The 27,486-nt window shown below is 36.3% G+C and overlaps 1 protein-coding gene across 5 annotated transcripts in view; it reads right to left on the bottom strand.

The window, feature by feature from the left end:
• MINDY3 (MINDY lysine 48 deubiquitinase 3) overlaps nt 1-27,486 on the bottom strand; it is a 48,008-nt gene that overhangs the window by 7,105 nt on the left and 13,417 nt on the right. For 4 of the 5 annotated variants that reach the window (XM_042816885.1, XM_042816888.1, XM_042816889.1 and 1 more), the window contains 6 exons: nt 26,995-27,068; nt 26,478-26,557; nt 21,811-21,881; nt 20,633-20,713; nt 4,296-4,368; nt 2,668-2,740 (listed from right to left, as the gene is read on the bottom strand). In XM_042816885.1, coding sequence (XP_042672819.1) covers nt 2,668-2,740; nt 4,296-4,368; nt 20,633-20,713; nt 21,811-21,881; nt 26,478-26,557; nt 26,995-27,068 — 452 coding nt within the window. Of the gene's footprint in view, nt 1-2,667; nt 2,741-4,295; nt 4,369-12,850; nt 12,927-14,791; nt 14,859-20,632; nt 20,714-21,810; nt 21,882-26,477; nt 26,558-26,994; nt 27,069-27,486 lie in introns of all 5 variants that reach the window. The other variant, XM_042816887.1, reaches the window with a different exon arrangement.

Below are 27,486 nucleotides of genomic sequence, written 5' to 3' on the forward strand. Positions count from 1 at the left end.
CTAATCTGAAAGCTTTTCTCAATGAATATGGTACGACTTTAGGACATTACAACAAATGCCAATTATACTTTCATGTTCCTACTTAAGCAGTGTATTTCTACAGACATCAGACTGTTTAAGCATTTATTTGTAACCATCCTATCCTTCTGTCTACAAATTGTTCCATACATAAGAATGCCCTCACTGGGTAAAACCAACTGACTGCCTTGTGCAGTATCCTGTTTCTGACACCGGACAGAAGACGCTTACAATAGAGTAAAACAGGGCAAGCATACAGTGATATCCTTAGTTTACCCTCCCCATTTCCATCAGTCTGCTGCTCAAAGACATCTTCAGTGAGAGGCAGTACCTAAAACACAGAGATACCTATTTTCTCTTTCCATGTATGTACCTAATTGGCTTTTAACCCACGAACTTGTGGCGTTTAATCAATTCCACTCACATATTACAAAATAATTTAAATAAGATTCTGTGAATAAGCATCCTATGTTTTGAAACTGCCACCTGGTGATCCAATTTGATGACACCTTATTTTTGTACTTGAGTAACAGTAAACACTTGGTTTGATAGAGAATGAATGTCACGCATTTATACAATGGCATAATTCACAGATACTTCATTCCAAATTTCATCTGTGATTCAGCATCAATTCAAATCTAAGAACTCCTTCCTGAGTGGTAGCATTTAATTTGCAGTCCAACACTGTGCACATAAAGATCAAGACTGTTTTATCCCATGTAACATCAACTCACAGAATGTCTATTTGAGACCTCTATCACCTTATCTTCTAGTAACTGCTGTTGTCCTTCCACATTAGCTTATTTTTTTTTAATGTCTTGAAAACTTTTGTACTTCTTTGAAGGAACAAACCATCGTACTAATCCTTACCTTTAAAATCTCACCTATGCTATACCAAACTTTACAGATTAAGCAGAAATTCTCACAGGATTCCCCTAATGACAACTCTCTACAAAAAATGATATTTCTATCATTGAATCAATTACCACTGTAGAACAAAGCCTTTCTTCTTATCCCATGTTTATGTAAGATGTGTTGTTTCAGAAGCATTTTCTACAAGATTGAAAATCTTTACAGTATCACATGCTGTTTGTATAAACTAGTTTAATACTGAATTGGTTGATTAACTTGTTAATTCATAGCTGCACTACAAAGTTTCCCCTCTATCCTTCACAAGCTCCAAGCAGGTTGTCTGACCATTATTCAACTTGATCATGGAGTTTCCATCTCAATCCCAAACTAAAAGGTGTAAATAGCACTCTTGGAAGCAATGCCTTTCATTTACTTTAAAACAAACCAACCAACAACAACAACAAAAAAAAAGCAGAAAAGTCTATAGGCTATTTGCAATACGTTACTTATACTTCTATTCCCCTAAACAGACGGGACAACTGAAAACAAAATACAATAGGTCCTCAACACAGTAATGTTGGACAAAATTTTTTACTTAAGAAGAAGCGTTTCAAGACCAAATATTCTATGGTTTGATCTTCAGTGAGGTCTTTTCCATATAGCAGGCCTTCTGACTGGCTCTTCCTAAGTCAATTTATATTTGATGTGGTAAGGACAACAAAACACACCAGGGTTATGCCACAGATGTCCTGAAGGCCAAACAGACAAATGAAAGAACTGCTCAGTGCAGAAAGGGAACTCACTGAGGCAAGAGAACACAAAAGGCTAAAATAAAGCTTCTCAGACCTCTTTACAAAAAACTTCGATAATTTTTACTGTTTACTGACATGACACAAAAGCTAGCATTTTGGTCACATTTTATTTGGTTCTAGTTCCACGCGTGTCTTTTAACTTCAATTTTCACTTCTCCACAGAGAACAGCTCAGGGAACTTTGTTGCATTTGTAACATTTTAAAGGATAGAAAACCACTTCAATCAACTTTCATGTCTGTGGTAAGTATGCCTGCAGTCTCCACAGCCATCCTACAGAAACAAATTATTTAGATCACAATAAACTGAACATATGGTTACAAAAGAGCAAAACCATCTTTTGGAGATGTAAAAAAAAAAAAAAAAAAAAAAAATCGTCCAAGCACATCTCTATGCTTTCTGGGTTGAACATTTAGTGGTGAAATTTAATTGGAAGGTAAGCTCTGGCACTGAAAGTTAACTGCTGCTACTGAACGCTAGTCCTGTCATTCACATGATATAAAAAAATATATTACCTTTTTCTTAATAGCTTTGACTCTAATTCTAGAAACCAGGGTGTCACTTCTTCAACTAAATTACAACTATGAACACAAAGTACTGGGTGCCTGAAAACAAGAATATAACTGAAGCAGCTTCACTTCAAACTTTGCACGTACGTCCAATGTTAATCTGTATTCAATATGCCTTCCAGTATCTTGGTGTTTCAGGTTTTTTTTTTGTCACTGTTTCACTTTAGTCAACACGCAGGAATACACTCACAAAACTCTCTTCAACACAGAGTAATGATGCAAGGATATTTCTTGTACTCATTACTACCAAAGCTAGAGACATTAATTCTAATTCTTCCGTTCTGTTTCATTTAAAGTTGACCTAAGAACTCCAAAATAACATCCTGTGCCCTGAGTACAGGCAAAAATAAAAAATAAAATAAAAAAATAATCGAGAATTAACTTATATTTCTATACACTGAAAGGTTATTATACTTACTATTCAGGATCTGAAACAAGGTCCAGAGCTTTCATTACATCTTCTAGGAGAGTGTCAGGTATAAAGCCATTATCTGAAAAAGTAACAAAACTCATTAGGAAAAGAAACAAAATGCTTTTCAGGAAAACAAATTCTACTAAATATAAATACTGTACATCTTTAAAACTGAAAAAACAGTGGAAGGGCTCTAGAAGGAACACAGTTTTCTAACAGCTTTTATAACACTTTGAAAAAGAAAAGAAGGAATGTAATACAGAAACTGTAAGCTCATCATTCATACACTTAAAGCTTAATACTTGCTAAGACTTCAGTCTATAGCAATCTGTTTGACACGACAGGGGTAATAATTGTACATTTTTCCCCTTCTGAACAGTTAAAATAATACCTGAATGTTAGGCATTATCTATTTCCAAAACGTAACTTTGAGCTTGTGCCATACACATTTAAGAACAAAATTTCATGCTGAAGGCAGTCATAGCAGATCAACTACTTTATGAAAACGTAATGTAAAAGAAGACAAAATATACATAAGCTTTCCATTAACTACCAAGACTATTACCAGGCTTAAAAGCTTATGCTCTAAGAATGCTAGAAGTAGTTCTCAGATAATTCCTTCATTTCACTTGCAGATTAACTATTGCATTGAAAACTTAATGTTGTTTGTGCTAAGTACTTAATTCTTCTCTAGCTTAACTAGCACATGAATAAAAGCATATTATCATGATGTAGAAAGAACAATGGATTTGAAAGTTCAGTATTTGGAACAGATCTTATAAAATAATGCTTCCCTTTTTGAAGAGATAGAATCATCAAATCTTTAGAGTTGGAAGAGAGTTTTAGAAGTTATCTAGTCCAACTTCTCTGCAACGAAAAGGAACACCCATAGCTAGATTATGGTGCTCAGAGCCTGGCCCAGCCTGACCTTAAATGTCTCCAAGGATGGGGCAACAACCACCTCTCTGGGCAACTTGCTCCAGTGCCTCACCACCCTCATTATAAAAGACTTTATCCTTATATCCAACCTAAATTTCGTCTCTTTTATGAAACCATTTCCCCTCATCCTATCACCACAGACCCTGTCAGAGGACCTGCTCTCTTCTTTCTTACAGTCCGCCTTTAAATACTGAAAGGCAGCTCTTAGGTTTCCCTAGAGTCTTCTCCTCTCTAGGCTAAACAGCCCCAGCTCTCTCAGCCTGTCCCCATAGGGGAGATGTTCGTTTTGACAACCCTCCTCTGGACACACTCAAACAGGTCTATGTCTCTCCTTTACTGAGGACTCCACATATGGATTGCCTGGTGAGGCCTCATCAGAACAGACCAGCAGGACCACCTTCCTCACCCTGCTGGCCATGCTTCTTTTGATGCAGTCCAGGATAAGGTCAGCTTTCTGGACTGCAAGGACACAGTGCTGCTTCAAGTCCAGCTGCCATCCATTAGTACACCCAGCCCCTTTTCTATCCTTAAATCCCTCAGTTTGTATGATTCTATGGATTGTATTAGTATTGGGGATTGCCTCAACTCAGGTACAAGACCTTGCACTTGACTTTGTTAAACCTCATGATACTCCACAGAATTCTGCATCCATTACAATTCAAAATTTGTATCCACAGAATGAGTACAGCCCTTACCCTCAGGGTCATATGTCTGGAAAACTCTCCTAGCTTGTTCTGAAGGTGCTTCAGGAGCAACAAGAGCCATATCCTTAAGGAAAAAAGAAAAAAAAAGATTTCAGAACATTCTTAAATTCAGATCCCTGTTACTAAAGAAATATTGTACCATTCCACACAGGTTTGGACCTTAAATTAAAGCAAATTTAAATATAAGAAGAATAATTGAAGGTACTTTGAAAACACTGATGACAGTGTCTATCAATTCAAATTTCTATACAAACTTTATGTAAGCTTTTTCATGCAGATATTATGGCATAAAAAAGCTACTAGGATGCTAAATATTTTACAAAGATTTTGATTTATATTACTGTTCTTTATAACTGACCACACAAATAAGCAGCTATAAAATGTAGTGAGATTCACTACACACGCACTGAAACAGATAGAAAATTTATTGATATACAAAGCTGTAAGAAAGCTTTGAAGTCCATTCCACAGATTAGCAGAACATGTTTGTTTGGTACATTTAAAAAAAACACAATTTCTATAGTAGCTGCTGTAATATTTCATATATGACTTTTTCATCTCAAATGCAATTATGCTTTCCTGAACTTACATACAAGCAAGCACATGTCTACGTACTACTGTAAAACTAACAAAAAGCATACCTCTGTGTTTATGCCAAAACCATTTTAAAAGTGAAATTTGATGGTTATTCACACAAAATAATAAGGTGGCAAAAAGGCTAAGAAATGCGCCGTATTCAGCATCATCATTCAGTTTGAAAGGTACAGAACCACGACATTCACAGAGAACTTGAAACATCAAATACTGCTCATAAGGAGTACTTGAAGTACTCCTCTTCGAAAGCTATGTCTCCTCTTGAAGAGTTATGATCACCTATCTTGTTTTTCACATCAAAAAGGGAAATGAAAAGCCTGTGCAGAGGAAAACACTGCATTTCACAATGCCTTCCTGTAGTTTTCCTTCCTGTCAAAGTGGAAACGCAATGTAACCCACTCTGCTATGAACAGGAAACAGAAGAAAAAAAAAAAACCAACATGCTGGCATACCTCTGAATAAAAATAAACCTCAAAAAACATGCTATTTTTAATCTACAGTGGGAAGAAACTGTATAAAGTAAGTGTATTCTTCACAAATCAAAATACATAGATCTTTTTATTTCCAGTTTCAGCTCAACTTTGCTTTCTGGAATGTAATTTAAAGGGAAAATCATAACAATATCTGTCTGTTACAAGTGATACAAGTTAAACCAGAGTTCCCTGTTGCAATTTCCTATTAAAAGAAAATGTAAGATTGAAAGATACATAGAGGTCTATTGTTATTTGGACAGGATAAGAAATCTGCTGCAGGGAAAGAACCAGATTCCACTCTTATCCAGTTTCTCTTAATAGCTGACTCCAAGTCAGCCAAGAATTTCAAGTATACAACTCATGGTACCTGGCTTGCACTTAAAAACCTTCCTGAAGGAAAGCCAGCTCTTCTAGGATATACAAAAAGGGTAACAAGCAACATAACACATTTTTAAAAATAAGAGGCAAGTTTTATTTTGAATACATGGAAGATACAGCTATAAGTATCAGTAAGCTGTAAGTACACCAGGTTACTAACATCACTGGTTACAAAGTTCCCCTTATCGCCCTCTATGCGACAGAACAGTATTTGGTCTACGAAGGGCTGCATTAGAAAGTTAGGAGATATCTGACTTGCCTGCTGATGCTCCAGCTCACCAGATCATTGCACATTCAATTGTAAGGGCTACACCACTGCTGCTTGACCACTATGCAAAAACCTGCACTACTAAGGAGCACAGTGCCTGAAGGATTAGGGTTTCATTTACTGCATCTGTGCATTCTGCAGCATGCAGCCCTAGACACAAGGTGTGCAGAAACAGAGCCAGCTGCTTGTCTTCACACAGCAGCCAAGGCATTCTGAAAGGTGTCCTTATGTGCAATATCAGACAGTGTCACATCTCACAGTGACAGGACTTCTGAGCCCATCTTTATTCGTAACAGAAGTAGGCTGTCCTGCTGAGAAACCAGGACTATATATCTCACTGAACCATGCAATCTCCCAGTGAAAAAGGGTACAGAAGCAACTAATCAGGGAGAAGTCCTTTCAATCTTTTACTACTTCCTGATGAAAGCAACCTGTAAATTGCTCGCTTAATTTAGCGGAAATTAAAAACTATATTTTACTATTTCGATATCATCATCATAGTGTGATTTTAAGGTTCTGCAAATACTATTAATTTAGAACAAAAAACTACCTCATGAAAAATACGCTAGGGGTTATATAAATGAGTGATAACCAAAGCATTTACAAAGCTCAATCATTTAATGGCATGCTTTCACAATTATGTACTAATTAGACATTTCTGAAATACTCTATAGATAAAAAGGACTCTGGAAACGTGAGGATTAGAAAACAAATGTTATGTCTGTAAAGCCTTACAAAATGCAATAATTCATTTTTAAAAAAGAAAAAGTTAAGGAAAGATTTCCAGGGAATGCAGAACCCAGAGCTGCCCACATTCGCATATGACAGTGCTTGTAGTTCAAGTTTACTTAGTACTTAACATTACACAAATGCGGGAAGTCCATGATCTGCTTCTTTCAAGCCATTCAGACCATCCATATATTTCCATCACGTTACTTTAGTCGTAACTATCTCGTCTGCAGGATATACTGTACTTCTGGCATTTTTATTTTATTTTTATTTTTTTGGTCAAGAAAACAAGTTTACAAGTACTGAAAGTTTTCTACATGAAGATTAAATTAAAATAGAGAAAAAACTGTAATGGCTTATTTTGTCTTCCTTGTGGAACAGAAAGATGCCAAAGAGCTGATTTACAAGGTACAGTAAATCCACATGGTATCAGAATTAAGTAGTAACTAACAAGAGATACAACTCTTCCATGTTAAACATGGGCTAAAATTCAAATTGAAAACAAGCCTCATACAAAACCATACAGTTTTAATAACATACGGAGTTAAATATAATTATTTCCATGATGCCAAGCTGTGCAGTTGCTGTACCAAGTTGTGCAGTTATTGAGGAGATACTATACCAAAAGGGGTACATTATGCTACAACGGAACACTGAAGTGATTCTTTAAGGTACATACAATGTAGAATTTGCTAACGTGTGACTAACTCTTAAATAAGAGACGTGGAATACCGCAAAATTGGAAAAGTTTCATTTTTAGGGGGCAGTATTAAGGAATACAGTGAATTACAGTGAATGAGAGCAATTTAAAATAGTTTAAAATAGTAGCCAGTTTAAAATAGATGCCAAAGCATATAGAGCTTATTAACAATTCATTGATCAGTGATGTCTGTATTTGGGATTTAACTCTATAGAGGTGATATTTTAAATAGTAGGTTCCTACGAAAGAGTTAGCAGCTAGTGGAAACAATGTCACAAGTGATAACTGTTAAAGCTTCCATCGTATGGAAGGATATAACCAAAGTGCCTTTCAAATGCAAAGATGCATTACTTCGAACATAAACTACCAAGTTACACTTCGCTTCTACTTACAAACATTCAGTTCTGTCCATAAATCTTAATATAAAGCAAGAGCACAAACTACTACTTCTGGTCCTACCTGCCCTCAAACTGCAGTGTTTAATGTAGTACCCTTCACAATTTCAAGCAATGCAAACATGTTTTTTAAAGTCTCCAGCAACTACCCACAGATTAGCTTGATAGTCCAATTGCAGATACTGCATACGTTTGTCAGCATTTTAGTTTTTCAGGTCCTTAGTTGTTTTATATAACATGTACATGGGAAGACTTCACACAACAAATCACTACATATTCCAGACCTAAAATTATCACATTTTTTGACTGAACTTCTAATTGTGGTAGAGCCTCCCTACAGGACAAGGACTGTGATGAAATTAATGCCTCCTATTTTATTACACTGGCCCATGATGTCAGAGACAGATACAGGCAGTACAGCAGTGGAGGCTGAATCTTCCCAGCAATATTCTATTACATTTTGTTGCCATGTGACAGATGGCAGCAGAGGGGCAGTCTGACAGAATGATATCTGACACGAAGTGTGCATTGAAGCAAAGGTGTGTCACCAAATTCCTCCCTGCAGAGAAAAAAATGGTACCCAGTGACATTCACTAATGCTTTCTGAACGTTTATGGAGACCAAAGAATGGATGTGAGCACAGTGAGGCAGTGGCTGGTGCATTTCAGCAGTGGTAACAGCAAGATGGAAGAAATCACATTCAAGATGGCCACACACACAGCTGTCACACCACAAAATGAAGAATCTCTTGATCAATTTATCCGTGCAAATAGGCTAATGATGGCAACTGTACGGAAATACAGTTTCAATTCTTATTGCTAAGAATTTGCTCTTTCAGATGGTGTTACTGCACTTTTTCTATCTGTAGCTGCTTCCATGGAAATAAAGAGGAGGCATTACTTTTGGAGCATCTCACTTATTCTCTATTAAAACTTCTTCCCCCCACAAAGCGTGATTCATTGATACTCAAAGCAAGTCATTTGAAGGGGTAAATTAGAAAAGTTCCCTGCCATGGAGGGATGACAAAATAACAAACAAACCCTTTCACATCTTTGAAATAATTCTCACCCTTCACTGAGATCGCTGTTCCATAAATAATTTAAAATACCAAGATTTTAACCGAGTACATACAAACCCCTAATATCCTTTACTTAGAATATCATTCATATCCACTACCCTGAAAGTTAAAGTTCAATTAGTCCATATATTTCCACTGGGGTAATAAATAAATAAATAAATAAATAAAAATTAAAAAAATCAACTTCTCCCCTCCTCAAACTAGCCAAGGAAACCAAACCAAACACAACCCCCCTCCAAACATATCTCCCTGGCAGCAGAGTTGAAAACATATAAATATCTAACAAACACATACTTCAGCTGACAAGGCTGATATTCCATTTCATGTGCCAAAATATACACCCACCCTCAAGACCCATGAATTGTATTTTGATGTATCCCATACATTGGAAGTTCCATATAAGGGAATCTCATCAACAGTTGATTATTGTAATTATTTTCAATACTAAGTACAACACGTTCCCCCAGATCATGTTTCACCCATTGGCTCTCGTAATACGCAAACAAGTCACTTTATATTACTTTGAAAAGTTCTCATCAGTACTACCAGTTATTTTAAAATCCCATGTCTACCCTTGGAGGCAAAAATTACTCTTCGTAAGTTTTAATGAAAACATTCCAGAGTTTTTCATTCTACAAATCAAAACCAGAACAAAATGACTAAGCTACATTGACATTTTGGCCATGAATTTTTACAGACTACTCTCTGAAAGACCTGTTGCCCCTGACAATGAATTCTGTTTGTGTATGGGCTACTTTGTAGTTACACACGTAGCACAGCTGACTGATACATAGAAAAATTACATATTACAGTACTTTGTTCAGAAAAATTTGCCAAAAAAAAAAATATGGAAACATTGATAACTTATCAAATATTTAATTCACTACAATTTAATTTGAGCTGCAAGAATGAAGATTTAACATGATCTTCCACTGCAGATAAACATGTTTTTCAATGCTATAATCTGTGGCTTTCAAGACAGTAATCTTTCCAAAACTTTTTCCTATCAAAACAAGACTGATGGATCTGACACCAATTCCTGTATCTCTGACTGATTTCTGAATCCCTTGTCCAACTGGAATCTCAAGGCCCATCACTCAAATGGAAGCCAGGCAGAGAAGAAATGCATAAGTTTGCATTCCTAGACAGACTGAAGGCAGGCACTGCTATTAATAACTGTGTTTGGCAATAGGCAGACAAACCTCAACCACCACAGGCGCAAGCTCAAAATGGTGACTGTATGCCTGGCTCTTGTAGGCCTTCACAGTAGTTAAGTGGTACCCTGTGGTACCCTACAGCAGCATACACATGCTATTGCATATATGTATGGGAAGAGAAGACAGACTATACAAGATAGAAAGAAGAAAGAAGAAAAAAATTTAAGGGTCTAGGAGACAACCTGCTGAAACACGGGCTTTGGATGGTCTCCTACTGCACAATGTACCTTGGCTTGGAAGCACTTTCACCCTGTGGGACCATGTAAATCTGACAAAACATTCACTGTGTACTACTTCATTTCTTGCAAAGATAACATGGAGGTTCTCATGCACAAGTTGAGTATCAGTCAGTAGCAAGGAAGGCTGTGTTAGCAGGAGTGTCATCAGCAGTTCTTCCCTCTATTTGGCGCCTGTGAGATTTTATCTGAAACACCAGATGCAAGTTCCAGCTCCCAAGCACAATATGCTGACATACCGGAGCAGTCCAGAGGAAGACAACCAAAATGACTGGGGTGGTGGAGCACGTAATCTAGGAGGAGGAGTTAAGAGGACTAGATTTCTCAAGTCTGAACAGAAGAATTGTTGCTACAATCTTAAACTACCTAACTAGAGTATAGGACACAGGGAAGACAGAGCCAGATTCCTCTGGGAAAGGCACAATGTCAATGGGTACAAGTCAGGAAAAAAAAAAAAAAAAAAAAAAAAAAAAAAGGTGATTCTGACTAGGTATTATTTACAGTTTCTTTTTCTGAGATGAAAGAAACCACACATTGGAACAGGCTGTCCAGCAAAGCTGTAGAGATAATCAAAATGCAAGAGGACAAGGTCCTGAGCAACCTGCTCTGGGTAGGAACTGCTTTCAGTGAAAGTCTTAACCCTCAAACCTCTACTAGATCTTTCTAATCTCATTTGTTCCATATTTCTAGGAAGTTCTAGCTTTACTATTCTGATCTTAAAATGTCAGCCAATCTCAATGTGACAATGAACAGGTGCTTAAAGATTTATAACAATCTTACTGTATAAATTCCCTTTACAGAATGGTATCTATTTTATCTTGATTTTAATCCAATGCAATCGAGTGTTAACAACAGATTAAAATACAGTTTTCTTGACCATGTTAAACGTTATCTGAACTCAACTAATAAGCTTGAAAGTTCTCACCCAAAGACAGCTATCCATAAGCCTGTGTTGTGCAGATTTTTGAGTCTGGATACTACAAGAATAGCGTGTTAGTATTCAAGACCCCCAAGGAAAAAAAAAAAAAACAAAAAACCACCAACATTGTACTGAAACAACTCAATAAAATCTCTTAATATTCCCTTTATTGAAAGATTTCACAAAGACAACCAGTAACTCCAAATGAGCCAGCTGCTGACACAAATTCACTTGTTCACTGAGCTGCATTAATTCAGAAACTTTGACAATCATACCAATATATTGTTGAAAGCGTGGAAAACAAACCCAGATTTTTCCCCTTCCACATAACTGAGATGGCATCATATGACTAGAACAGTACCCTTTACCACTGCCTTATCTCTTTCCCAAGTATTCAGTTATGCCAAAATCTGATGTGAATACTGGAACACACTACTGCATTTATTTACTTTCTGGAAAGGAGTACTCTACAGCATGAAACTAAATCTCTTTTTTCCATTCTTCACTTGATGCCAGCTTAACTATTAAGAAAGCTGGCATTTTCCTTGCATGTGATTATATACTACACAATAATTTGTAAACCAGCAGGAAACAAAAACACACCATGTTTATTAGTCATTGCTTTTGGGCTAAGACTTTAGAAAGATTCTACAGGATAAAAATAGAAGTTTACGCCTTTCCTCTCCATCAACTCACAAATACTGAGTACTCTGCTCCATTACCAAAACTGTTCAAATAAAAAAAAAAGTTATATTATTATTTAGGGGGAGTAAAATCATTTTGGAAATCAAAAACTTAGGGTTTAAACATCCAAATGAGAAGACGACTTTTGAAGCAGCTGTAATTTTCAAGCTTTATTAGCTAACCTTAAAAGCATACACAAGACAGGAGCTGTCAGATATAGGAAGGATTCTAAGTTGTTTCATGCAGAATTCAGTGATAACTACAGAAGAGAAAGAAGGGATCTGTTTGTAAAGCGGTTACATAAAGACACTTACAAGACTTAGTTTTTAAATATTACCTGCAGACTGGAACAACTGCAAACACAGCACATGCCAAATGCAGAATTAAGACTGCAACTGGTAAGCATTAATGAACTGAGTAAGGTAGACATGGTTTATGAACAGCCAGGGAAAAAATAAACTAATGCAACACATGAGAGACGTTATATTAAAAAAGGTGTGGATAATAAAACTTCAGAACAGTATTTGCTGGACAATTGTATCCTGTTGTACTGCTATCTGAGCAATACCATAAACAATACTTGGCTACTTAGTATAGCTGAAATGGAACTAGAATGGTAATTATGGCAGAATTCAGTTGAAGTTGAAGCTGGAAACACCAAGGCACCTGATCAGCGGAAAAAGCAAATGATGAAGAAAAAACCATTAGCACTTTGTTCTGCATTTGAATTGGAATTAGGAATGACTTCATTCTTATACAACATTTTTCTGTAAATATCAATCTGATTGATATTTAAAAAATACTATAGAAGCTGCATAACTTGAATAATGAGCTGGGATTCCTATTCCTCCAAATTTGAAAAACAGAATATCTACCCGTCCTGTGATGACTCAGGCCCCCATGTCTTCACTATTGTATCAAGTATAGCTGGAACCAACATTGGTTTCATACCTAAAAGGGATATAGAATAATACAGTGATCTTCTCAGCCTGTTTCTACATGTTGACTTTCAGAATTTACTTGATACAGTGACTTATAATTTATAGATATTATTTAGCAATGTCCTTGATGCATTTAACATTTTCAAGACATTCTGCACACGCTGTCAGAAAGAAAGAAAAAGCTTGTTTCCTCAGAAGTCAGACAGACTGACACACAAACTAGACACTGCTCATTTCTGACACTGAAGGCTACAAGTCCTTCTAGATGCTAGGAAGTGCTTTTATGAGGTAGGATCCAACCCATCACTCTTCAGTCCCCAGTTTCATTTTATGTATTAAAGTCATTCTCTGTGCTATGAAGAAAAAAAAAAAATTGCAGGATATATCATGATTTTTGCAACAGTAACTTTATACATCCACTACAATCTATTCCACTAGAAATGCTATAGCATTCAGAAACAATGCATCATGTAAGTCATGGCCAAAGCAGTTGCTTCATGGGGTCTAAAATATATTCCTACAGCCTGTTGCTAATTTTACAGATCAGACAAAAGTTCATTTCTTAATCAACTGGAAATGTAAACTCAAGACTGAAACTGAACACAGGATTTAAAGAGAAATAGGAAGTAGGAAAATAGACTAAATAAGTAACTGCTAGGTTAGAACCACTTCTTTTAACTGCATTTTAAATAGACTTAAAATGACTAAGGAACACAAAATGGGCAGTGTGATATACATGGTCATTACTCAAGCATATTTTCTTCATAGCTTTTTCAATTTGGAAGTGCTCGTACAGTAAATAAAACGGAGCCTAGCAGGTCACAGGAAGTTCCTTCATTTTTCCATTTGTGGATCTAAAAACATTCCTTATATTGTGCTGCTTTTATTTCCTATTTCATCTTTCCCTCATTCTCCTTCAAATTGTGCCTCACGCAACAAGCACTAGTATGTACACAGAATCATAGAGGTTGGAAGGGACCTCCAGAGATCATCGAGTCCAACCGCCCTGCCAAAGCAAGTTCCCTACAGCAGGTCACAAAAGTCCCGCCTGGACACCTACTGCTTTATTTTGCATTATCAGATATAAATTGTAATGAATCAAAAGTCCCTAATGGAAGTGGTAGAACTATTTTTCACCCCACTTTACACATTTTCATCAAGGCTTGGAAAACGTGTGCAAGTAGACAGTATAAAATCAGTCCCTCATTTACTTCAGCACAAAAAAAAAGTATCTAAACATAGTATTTCAGAAGAAATAATTCTGCGACACAAAAACTGGAGTAATGAATACATGAAAAGCAACACTTACGTTGTCCTATATCGTCTATTTCATGTACAAAAACTGAAACTTCCTCTCTAAAGACAGACAAAAAGCCTTTTCCTGAAAGGAATTCATTTGCTTAGGGGCATATACAATTACATTTCATGGTTTGTATCAGCCAAGCATGAGCAATGTCCTTAAACGATTACAGTCAAGCACTACGTAATAGGACAAACGTTAAGTTTCGTAAAGCTTGAGAAATTTTTATTTATAAGGGTAAGTAGCTGACATTAGTCAGAGAGTCAGGATGAACGGAGAAAACAGTCTTTTGGACAGCAAATCCCAAACAGCTGGCTTCACTAACATTGGGAGCCTTATGCTCTCTCAATTTATCGAGAAATCATAATGTAAAGGTCAGTACTTCAACTGTTCTGAACAAATAATGCAAACACCATGACTAAGTTACCTCTTCATGATTTAACTAACCAGTCAGTCTTCCTAAATGCTACTCTTGTCAGGAGATGCAGTGCTTTTGACAAGAGCAGCATAAGCATTACGGAAACTTGACCTAATTGCTAAACACAGTTTTTGCCACAAACAATCAAAATACCTACCACAGCACCCAGATGAGTTTCTCCAGTGTTCAAAGACATCATCTTTTTTACTTCTCAACCTCAGGAGCTGTAAGAACACCAGATCGTGCTTAAAGCAATCTCCTCAACATACCTGAGTATATTACTGTACTCTAGCCTTGATAAAAGTCAATCGTATCAACTTTTGAGTCCAAGGTTATACCTTTCCTTTCCTTGCTCTACATTCTTTGTCAATGGTACTAAATTCCTTTATTCTTGCAAAGACTCAGAAAAACACAGTCCTACCCAACTTTGTGAGGACTAGAATCAGCAACGCTAACGCTGGAAAATCCAAGTCAGATCTACCTAAAAATTTTAGCACAGCCTCTTGGCCTTTTGATTCAGGACACAATAGCGTATGTGGTAACCATAGTCTTTAGGATGTGATTTAGCTCAACGTCTTTCGTGGGACTTCTTACAGAGCAATGACGTCCTCTAGCTCAAACCTTCTATCTCTGTTGTTCAGACCCACCTGCCTATCGTAGATCTGTACACACCTTAACCTTTTCAATCAACCTTTCTGCTGTACTCTGCATGCCTGAAGCACTATCAGAGAGGTGGAAAAAAAAATTTGTCTTTCATGTCTTCTCTGGGACTGCAGAGGATATGCCCAGCTTCTCCTCAACCTTTTCTTCCTTCCCAAATCGCACGCAGGATACATGAAAAAGAATGTTTCCTGTAAGAAGTTGGTATAACCATTCTGAGGAGCTTCAATTATTTCTACACAAATTAGTTGTTTTTATTTTTTTTAGTATAGATGAAGTCCAGATTTAATAAAAATAAGGAGACAGACATGCTTTTTTTACTTGCAGCAATAACAACCGGCTGCTAATTGCAATAGCCTGAAAAACAGAAAATAGAAGAAAGGAGAAGTGGTTCACCTGAAGAGTGCCCAAAACAATGTAATTGTTAAGGCTTCTTAGAAAAACTATCTCCAGTTAAAGAAACAATTTTTATTTCTAATGAAACAAACGAGAATTAGAAATACGGAGACTTCAAAAACAACAGTGCTTCACATTTAGAGAAAATACAGCCACCATCACTTCATGGAACTTAGCTTCATTAAAAATATATCTGCAAATATACACAGATGCATCAGTCTCTTTTACTGCAGCAAAGTTTAAACACTATTCCCCTCCCTGCCCTCTTATGTGCTTCAAGTCAGGTTCTCACAATCTCATTTAGAAAGCTACACTATAATTAACTACAAAGTTAAGTAAGCCTTTGAATCAACACTGCCTTGAGGTTAAACTCCTCTAAGCTTTTATACAAAAGCATAGGCATCCTTAAACCGTAATGAGGACAAAAGCTGTAACTGAAACAACATGGTCCAACACAGCACGAATAAAGGTTATTAAGCAGTGCCTTCACTATTTTTTCCACATTTCCTCTACATACAACGCTGCAGCAAGGAAACACTTCACCTGAAAATGTCATTCTACCAAATAAAAAGAACAAACAAAAAACCACCTAGAATTTACTTTGGTAAATTGTGGTGAATTATTTATATGGATGAAAAAAAGCAGATTTTTCCATAGAAAGCCTCCGAAACAACAAACAACGGAATGGATCAGAAGAGCACATTCTCAGACAAATACGTATCTGTAGTAGGAACAATTTCATCGGAGTAGCTCTGCAAAAAGCAGAATAAGGTTTCACAGTCATGCTCTGTGATCTTGCAAAGCTGGAATAGTAGATAACTTACAGAAGTATTTCATTTTGAGGTGCCCTTTTCCAACTGCGAGACTATTATTCTAAAGAAACTTGGCCTTTATCCTAAGAAACTATTTGGACAAAGCAACCCTTGTGAACTATGCATTATTTAGAACAAATTAAATTCACTTGTTCAACAACAGCATTTATACTCAACTCATGGTGTAACTCAACCAGTAGAATAGGCCCACAGATACCACAGGGAACACTCTGCCCTAAAATTCACTTTAAAATTTTTTTGTTTTGTTTTTTTTCCTTTCAGAAATGTACAACTGATATGTACATCTGAAAAGTCACAGCTAATTTGATCAGGGCTATTGTCAAGAACAGAGCAGCATCTGTCTCTCTGCTCTTAATCAGCAACACAAAACTAAAACCCTGTTACAGTCCAGCAGCTTTTCCTGCCACTGCCATACACATCTATATTCCTTCTACCAGAGATCTGGACAATCCTACTGAGTACAATTCCACTTAATCAGAGAAATCAGAGACTCAGGAACTACATGCTATGCAACTACATCCCGACGTGGAATTCTTCAAAAGTCTGATTCTGATTTCTTCTCTGGTGATTTATTTGGTTACTTTTGAACAGTACAAAAGTAACAACAGGATTTTTCCACATGTATCTTATTTTCTATCATGGCCAGTGACATTCTATGCTAATGTTTTGAAGCTAAATGCCATACACTGTAACGCTCCTCTTAAGTACAATTCTGGCAAAGACCACTGACCCAAATTCAGAATTCTACGACAGCAATGTCAGTGTTTGCTCAGTTGTTCTACACCGTTTTCATTAAAAGGATTGTTTAGGAAGAGAAATAAATGCCTTTTTTTCCCCTGAGAGATGATGTTATCAAGGATACTACAGAAATGCCCCCAAACCAATTTAGGCCCCGAAAATATGGAGAACAGATTACAGCGATCGAAGTTAGAAAAAGAAAAAACTCTAAGAACAGACCCAACACAGCAAAACAGGGACACTTTCTTTGAAAAGCGTTAATATGTAAATGTTCAGATGCCTCTTCATCAGGAGCTTCCTCTGCTTATCTGGTTGCTCAAGTCTAAAAATGCTACAACTGAAAATGGACAGCATATAAAATGGTCAGCCGGTAATATTTAGAAGCCAGAGAAAATATTTTCTCTGACACATTTTTTGGTATATCTCACAATGTTTCAATTTGTTTGTATTATTTTACAGAGTGCCTGATGACACTGACATTCCTAAAGGTTCTGAATAGCCTCAGCTTGTCATAATTCCCCATTACAAGGGTCATAAAAATAACCAAGAACTGACCACACAGTATTTCAATGAAAGCACCCTCATCTCTACTTGTCAGAGCCACTCCGCTTCTCAGATTCTTCCCTACAACCTAATATTTTTTTTTAAATTAATGTTGGTTTTTAGAGGGCATTTAGCCTATTACCTATCTGAATTAGCACCATCTGACAGGGACACTTACACTGTTAGAAACAGAAGGAAGTTCTCATCTGTTTTCTTTCATTTAGAAAGAACACTTCCACAGAAGGAGACATTTTGATGGGTATTCTTATGCTTCCATAGTCTGTACAAGACATCATCTACTGCACTGCAATATATTCTGACTGCAGCATGGCGTCAAAAATATCTAGCTATAAACAACTTTCTGCCTGGAGACAGGTCAGCTAAGGCCCAGGAGGAAAAAGATATTGAATTTTTTTGTGTCATAAATTGTGCTTCAATCAAAATTGCACTGTTAAGGAACAAATTTTTCCCCATCATTTATTCGTACCTCCAATTCCTTGTAATAAAATGAGGCCAGTAATATTTCTGTGCACCCAGAATGAATTTTGACAATCCTGATGAAGTGATGAAAAACAAGTAGATAGAATAAAATCTTCATTATTTCAAATACTATTAAAAATGGGGGAAATTGCTGGTAGACTTCTGTTAAAACTCAGAATTGACTCAGCTGTCACCATTTAAGGCTATATCAGGCAACAGCAGTTACAAGAGAACTTATGCACATTTATGTATTTCAATTCATTTTTTTATTTTTACACAAATAAATGTGCTTTTCAGCAGAAATATGCTGTGCTACACTTTCATCATTTATTAAAAAATGCTGGAAGCAAAGGGAAAAGAAAGATTAAGAATTGCTATGGACTATTTTAGATTTATTTTAGAAACTCTGACCAAATGTTTCTCTGAAAGTCACAGCTAGAGCAGAAGAGTTCAGACTTAGAGTACTGCAAACATACTCTGGCAGACAGCAACAGCAGTCTATAATGTTTTCAGTATTCAAAGTGTTCTGAGACAGAAAACCAGATTGGTATCTTCCATTTCACAGTGAAGAGGACAGTATTTATTGCTGCACTTCATATGAAATGTAAAATCTAAAGGAAGCAACTGAGTTTTAAAGAACTGTCTTTTTTTTTGACTGTAGGATGGTATGCAGAACTTGAGTAAAACTTTTTGGTTTTTGAACTTTCATGCTCAATAAAGGTCCCTAAGAGAACAATGAAGAAACTTCACTGTGAACAGAAAAATCGCCTTTCTGCATTTCTTGGCCCAATTACTCACTTAACTGCAAAAGTGACTACTGAACTGCTTACTAATTGCTTATGTTCCATATATGCACAAGGATTTAGGCTTCTATAAATCAGAATTGCTTCAGAGAATTAAGCCGCATTTGTTTTTGTCCAAACTTACTCTGAATTGCTTTTGGCTCCTCTCCCCGTCTTTCTCTTTCCATTCTGAAAATCTCTCTCACGTATTCAAACTCACTATCAAGCTAGAAGTTACATTTAGTACCAGAACCATTCAGACAACTGCATATACAACTTACTGACCAACCATTTGGCAAGGTATTCAACTGATGGCATGGACTGAATGGACTGTCAACATCATTCAGTATTTCCACTACATAGCTGACATGACCATCTGAAATGGATCGTCTGTGACTTCACAAAGGGTGACAGCAGACACACAAAACACTCTTAGAACTTCAACACACCTTCAGGTCCCTCCTTTCTTCATAAGAAAAAAATAAAAAAAAAAAGAATTCTGGGAAGACTGTTGCTTCCTTTTCCTGATTTTTAGTTCCCAAGATACTAATCACAAGATGAAGTTTCCTACAGCCTAAGTGGAGTTCAGCAAGAAAAGATGAGCCATTCCATAATGGAAACATTAGACGTCGATGCCCAGTTACTTTAAACTGAAACAGCCCTCAATATTAAAAAAAGAGAGCATTAGAAAAGGATTTCTACTTGGAAATGGTCCCTGTAGATATGAAACACTCTACACAGGTATATCTTATTTGTGTAATAGAATGATTATGCCTATTTATTTTATGTCTACAACTTAGTATCTATACTGACCTCATATAATTTTGAGAAATTTTTCAAAATTGAAATAAAATTACTAGAAAAGATTGTTTAGAGAAATAGTAATGCAGAAAATAAGCAGGCAAAACAGAATATCGATTTTTCCTATGGCCACAGAGTAGGAGGAGAAAGAATATTCATCAGACAACTGGAATTCAGAACTGCCTGTTCAGAAGCTCTGGTCAAAGATTTTAAACTGACTTATACCTAAGGTATTCTATATGTTCCACAGATTGCCATTAGTATAGGTTAGAATAGATGTAAGGAATTATCGTAACAGACCTCTATCTATTTTAAGGTAGAACAAATATTTTATTTAGAACAAATATACATATGGTTACAGATTAAAAATCAGTGAAAATACTGTCAGAAAGATTAAACTTACAGGAATCAACAGATAATCTCTCTTGCACCACCACAATTTAAGACAGTGCACATCACAATTATGGTGTTCTAAATCACACCTCTTTTCCTCCACCAGTGAATTAAGCTGAGACCAAAAGACTTCATTAAAATTTAACAGATATCATTAAACCACTTCAACACGTCTGCCTTCAAGGGAAGGCTTAATTAAAAGTTTTGGTAACCATGTTTTATATTACAACCACATGAAATTCAAGTCATAGTAACATCTGAACTTTGGATTTATGTAATTTATCTGTTTGAGGTTATATAAAAAAAGCTTGAGGTTACAAAAAAAAAAAAAAAAAAAAAAAGAACTAACAAAAAAAACCACATCTAACATACCTTGGCAAAAAAGACTGTGAGGTGTGTTTCACTGCCGAGTATCCAGATGGGAAACTTTGGAGACTTCAAATAGGAGCCAACCTAATGTGCAATGAAATCAGAGTCACAAAGCAAACCCAGAAATCTCATCAAGATAATGATCAAGCTAATAACAAATCAGTTTGTGAACACCCAAATGCTTTGAGAACTAACATTAAATGCCCTGGAAAATAAAAAATAATGTAGAATAGTTATTGCGCACATCTCTGATTCCTGTTTGATGCAACTTATGCTAACTGAAAGACAACATCACTGGGAAAGTGATATCATCAATATCAAATAGTTCAGCCTTGGAGACATGCTTGAAAATGCACAGGAATAACTACTCCTGTGTCTAACAGTAATACAATCAGATACCAAAACGAAGCAGAAGTCCATTTGACTTACAAGTTGATTTTGAATATACTGATTCAGAACTGCTGTTTAATCAATAAATGAGAGCGTCAATGTTCTACAAACTACACAATGGAAACAGAAGCCAAGGACAAGCAAAAAGCCACTCAAAATTAAGAGTGCTAATGCTGTTTCAAAAATCATATTTGTAAAGCACAAAGTTTTCTACAATAATTAAGGAAATTGTGTCATCATGGGAGATGACATGGATCAAGTTGCACTTCAGTAGTGTTTAGATGTATACAAATAAATACACAAGATAACATCTGTATCTTGAATCTTTCCAATTCAGAATACATTTCATAGTAGTTCAGTTCAAGCCTGAACTTGTGTTCAGGGCTTGTTTTATTTTAAGGCAGTGACAGCATAAAAAAGGGACAATAAAACTGCAACACTCGCAATTAGCAAGTCAACTTGGGACTTGATATCATGAAGTTTTTTAACCATGAACATAACTACAGTAAGCATTGTATCAGTTAACAGAAATAAGTTTCTGACTACCTTAAATTGGTGCAATAAAATTTTAATTTAAAATAGCATCAAACAACATTTACCTAATACGATGAATTTAACAATTGCCTTATATATCTCCTGTAGAGTAATATTATTCTCAGTTTTAATTTGAAGTTGAACATCCTTTCAGAGTGCTGTAATACCTCCTCTCATCATTCACAGTGGAGCTTTAAGTAATACTGTCAAAGCTCAAAGGACTCAAAAAAATTTAAACCATACAGAGAACAGCTTACCTTACAGTATCTCAGAGATTCCATCAGAGTCAGAAAGCCTACTGTTGCTTGTTTATGTATGCCAAGAAGTTCTGTTCAAAACAAAACCCAAAACTGAAAGAAAAATCTGCAAAGCTTCTTTAAATCACATTCTCTTGCTCTCAAAATTGGTTAAGTAAGTTTTTAAAAGTCATGCAGTTTCAGAAAACATAAGTTATAGTAAAATAAAAAAAGACAAGAGTTTAATAATTTCACTCTCATAAAGGAATAAGAGCCAAATAGGTGTGTTTGGATGAAGATTGCTGTTGATAGCCTCTTTTAAAAAGCTGCTGGATTTATTAGAAGAAACACTTGTAAATTACACTAAAATTATACTGAAAAATAATACGAAAAACAGCCTTTCTAAAGGGAAAAAACCACACATGTATGAATGAGCATGTGCACATATAACAGTCCCTTTTTCTGACAGTTCCACAGCTTTATTTATCCTAATGATTTCACATTCTGAATAATAAGAATTTTGTAAATAATAGTTGTTAGTACAAAAATAAACTGTTCCCTCATTTTATTTTCTGTATCAACTTTCATTTATCATGCAGACCTCAAGCACACACAGCTGGCAAAGCAGCTGAACTATTTACATACTAATGGATTGAAAGAGCACTTGCAGAGCCTTTTTTGATGCTTTTCTGTGTACAAATTCAGGTTTAGAAACCAATCATAATTGTAAGGATTTGAAGGAATTCTGGGCTTACATATATGCCATCTCAACAGTGAACCAATATCAGTGCCATGCTTCCTTCAAGAACTTTAACTCACTGAATTTTCCAGCAGTGGATAACAGTCATTATAGATGATTTAAGTTTTTTTTCTCCACTATTGAGAAAAACAAAACCAAACTTACAAACTAGCTCATTTAATACCTTTGTGGACTGTAAGCAGCTTTAGAGCTGCTAGTTATACATGTAGAAAGACCTCTTTGCAGCCTATAATTCTCAATCCTTGAACGCACAGTTTCAGATCTATCTTCACACGTGGGATTGCATAGATATTACCCTTCAAAACTCCATTATCTCACTGACTTAAAACTGCTGTTTGCAGTATTTTAGATAATTCATCTTCATTTGAGCCACAGTCAAGAGAACTCAAGATCCTTCACACTAGGGAACAGCTTTTACTGTTAAATGAAACACTAATATGTATACGAAGGGAAACAAATGATAAACAAAGAATTCAGAATGCAAGGAAGAGGACCAAAGGGTAACATTCACTATTCAGAAAATAATGATTCAAGTTATAACTAACAGGCTGTCCAGAGATGTGGTAGAGCATTCCTTCAAGTATATGTTCCAAAGCTGTTTGAAATGGTCCCAGATAATATGCTCTAGGCATCTTTGCTTGAGCAGGGGAGTTGGACCATACAGCCTGCAGAGATGCCTTACAACTTCAACGATTCTAACCATTCTAAGTAGCAGCAGAGTATGAATATCCTAAGTAACCAGTAATCAAGCTAGACAGACCATGTATCTGAAAGCTATTAGGTTAGCTTCAGTCTGTAGAAGAAACTCTCACTTAACAATCAGCCAACAGAAGAGAGACAAACAAAAATCCGTTAGGCTGCACAACAGCATACAAAGGGAATCTAGCAGCACTAGCTAAAACTTAAACCCTGCACATATCCTCTCCATACAGAAGGAAGTAGCACCTTTGAATAAACCTTACGGTAACACCAAACATCATCTACAAAACTGAGTATATATGCCTCTGGTCAGAAAGTCAGATTTTTCTCTTTTAAAGTTTTTGCAAATGTAAGCAGATTTCTAAAAAGGAAGAAAATCAGAACTTTTGAAGGATGTTCTGGCAAAACTAATAATGATTTCAAAATTTAATGAGACTGTTACAAACAGTATCAGAATACTACCACCTAGTGATGGATTGAAACATCACAAATTCTTGGAACTATTTAAAAAAAAAAAAAAAACAACAAAAAAAAACACACCAAGATGATTACAGCATTTCATTTTTTCCATATTAAACTGCTGTTTCCTCTTGTTCTTGAGAGCAACAGGAAGCTCACTCTAACATCAGTGAAGTTTTGGACTTAAAACACTGAACTGAAAATGAGCTGGGTAGCTGAGGCAAAAATACAGATGCCACATAACTCAGAATGTAAAATTAAAAAAGATTTCTCAAGGATTTCTGTGTTCAGAACCTCTTCAAACAATAACTTCAACTACTTTGACTTCCACTCCTCTGCAGTATTTCCTGTTCCCTGCTCCCCTTCAACGCCTCCTCTTGATTTCCATTATTTCCTTACTACCAGCCTAGGAAGGCTGCATAGGCAGAGCAGTTACACTACCAGTACACCTGTTGACTGATGAAGCAAGAGGCAACAAAGGACTTCTGCAAGCAGTCACTCCTAACGGAGGCAGTAATTCCCCTTTTTTTGTGTGTGTGTGCATTGCTTTTCTGTCTCTGGCAGTTCTCACTTGCCATGAAACTCACAAGACTTTCCTAAACTCACAACACTTTCCTAAAAATCCAGATGCAAAATTTAACTTCAGCTAGCTATGTCCAAAATTATTTGATGAACGAAGAACAGACAAATTAATAACAACTGTCATATATTTGTCTTTTAAAAATAAATACTACTCCCTGTGCCTTTCTACAATTATGCACATAGTTCTGGGAAAAAAAATAGAATAAGAATTTAGTATTCTTAGAAAAAGATTTCCATCTTGAAGTACTAATGAATAAGGTCTCTCAGAAATGTAATCTGAAAGATAAAGAAGGGAAAGAACTGCAAGATCTTAAAAATAGTTAAGACAGACACATTCAAGGTTGCAGATCCTAATGAAACTCCTCGTATCAACCTGTAGCTAGATAAAATACATCTGGGAAAAATTAATTATTACTTTATGTATCAAAGAGAAAGGAGGTGCCCAGAGACTATAAAAGAGAAAATAAGGTAGGGTACCTAACAGAAACAATGAAAAATGCTGAAAAGAAAATCCCTGAACAAAGGATGATTTTAACCTCCAAATAATCTTGCAACAGTAATCAATATGCATGCAAGAGAATGATCAAAATCAAAGAACAGCCAGTATAGACTCATCAATAATAAACCACAGTAATCCAATCTTAATGCCCTGGAAAGAAGCCTAGCAAAGAAAAGTGCTACAATACCCAAATGACATGCTGACAAGCCTGATGCAAAAAGTATAGCCTCCATGGAATCATAATCAAGTAGAAGCCTAAAAAGTCTCAAAGGAGATTACACTAACTGTTCATTGTAAAACCAGTGCATTTCAATACAGATTTTGAATGGAGACTAATATGAACCTATCCTAAGTCAGCATTTCCGCAATGACTGACATTACCGGAAATCCTTGTGAAATATGTGCCAATGAACCTGAGATGTACTTCGTAGCAGTATGGGAGAGAAGATGAACATCTTCAGAATTCAAAGCATTTATTGCTTTAAGACCATCTTCTTTTTGTATGAAATAAAGGAAATTAAACAACAACAAAAAAAACACAGTAGTGCAATACTTAGGAAGACAACATCAAGGGAAAAAAAACAAAACAAATGAGGATCTGGACAAGTACCAGCACATCAGTAAAAGAATCATTAAGTACTTGTAACCAGGCATGGTAGAACCCCAGAATAATTCACATTTAACATGATCTTTAGAGGATACCTACTTCAAACACCTACTCAATGCAGGCCCAGCTATATCAAGAGACCGCAGAAAGCTGTGGCCAGTTGAGTTGTAAGCATCTCCATGGATGGGGATTCCACAACCTATCCAGGCAACCTGTTCCAGCATTTGACCATTCTTCTGGGAGAAGTTATTTCCCTGGTACTGAGATGGAGTTTCCATGCTACAGCTTCTGGTCACAGACTCTTGTTCTTCCACTACACACCTCCAAAAAGAGTCAGGCTGTTTTCTCAACACCTCCCATAAGACAGTCATATAAGCTCCCTGCATTGAATTCACCTCTTAGAATGAAGCAAAAGTACTCCCTCCACCTCTACTTGTGCATCATGTGCTCAGCCCACTTACCTTCATGGTCGTCCACTGAATTTGCTCAACTTTGTCAACGCCTCCCTCACACTGGGGAACCCAAAATGGGACAGAAAGCTCCAGGGTCAAATAGACAGAAACATCATTTCTGGCTAGACTCATTCTAATGCAGCCTAAGATGCTGCTGTACCTCTTCAGAAGGGCACACTCTGATGACTCATGTGCAAACTGCTGTTCACATGTTCAGGCTACTTTCTTAAAAAACTACCTGCTCAATGCTCGCTAACGCTGGTGCACAGGATTATTTCATCTGCCCTGGATTAATTTCATGAGGTTCCCAACAGCTCATTTATCTAGCCTGATGAAGTCACTCTGAATAGTGGCCTGCCTCCAGTGCACTGGCGTATCTTCATGACTTGCTGAGACTGCATGCCATTCCATGATCCAAGCCACCAGGTATCTTATCATCTCAGTCTGTAGCTGACAATCACTGATACCAACATCAGCGATTCTGTGCAAGTATGCTTTATTTTCATTACATGTCTGCTTAAATCCAAGGACAGAAACAAGGAGAAATCAAAGCAAAATACATGGTATTCCAAATGTGTAGGAGAGCATCTTATACTATGTAAAAATTATGAATAAGCATAATCAACTTACTCATTCCTGAACATTCTCTGTCTCCATCCCACACGTTAGAAACAGCATGCCCCGTCAACAGGAGGTTAATCAAACTTTGGCTATGTAATAAAAAGAAATAGCCTATTAAAACGGATAAGAATTACTTCTTAAAAAGTAGTTACATTTAACAAAAGAAAAAATATTTTATTATTTAGGCAGTTGAGGAGATTTCCTTAACTTTCTTTAAAAAAAAAACACAGCGTATTTGCAATTCAACAACACTAATATGATTCCAACTCTTTCTATCAAATGATTTCATATAAAAATGTAGCCCTGAATTTGAGAATTCTTCCTCTGAAAACTCAGCATTAACATGAGACTTTGCTCAGAACTCACAAGAGGGAATAAGCAGTGAAAACAGATATGCTGTGATAATTGTTGCTTTTACTTACTGTAAAGTCGTGATTGAATCCTTCTAATAATGCCAGTAATTTCTTAAAACAATGAGCACATTTACCTATTTTAAGTAGCAGCAACCACACCTTTTCCAGCTTACCTTCCATGACCATAAACAGGATCTATCAATGGCTCAGTTGCATCCTCGATTTCATTTTTTATGTTTTCAGTACCCTGCAGAAACATAACAAGTGGTTTTGCTCTCTTCAGGATTGAACAGCAACATTTACAACAACAGAACATAATCCCAAAACATTAGGAGGCTGATATCATGTTAACTGAGACATGAATGCATTTATTTTTCATGACAGCAAATAGAAACACAAAGCAAGAAAACGCAGTAGTGAAACAATGCTATAGGGAGACTGATGTTCTTATGTAATGAAAAGAAACCAAAACACACTCATCTTTCCTGGTACCAGGGATATACAAGGATGTTCTAAAATCTGTAATTCTCCCAGATAAGACATTGAAACAAGGGATTGAACTTCTCATATTTTTATGCTGCATATGAATTGCAGCATGAGTGAAGATACTATTCTATCCACTTAGATTTCTCAGCTGACTTCAGTGTTACAGTTTTATAGAGAAA

Source organism: Centrocercus urophasianus, unplaced genomic scaffold (assembly GCF_019232065.1).
Source record: "Centrocercus urophasianus isolate 14NV4802_14NV808 unplaced genomic scaffold, USGS_Curo_1.0 seq_16, whole genome shotgun sequence".
Lineage (NCBI taxonomy): Eukaryota > Metazoa > Chordata > Aves > Galliformes > Phasianidae > Centrocercus > Centrocercus urophasianus.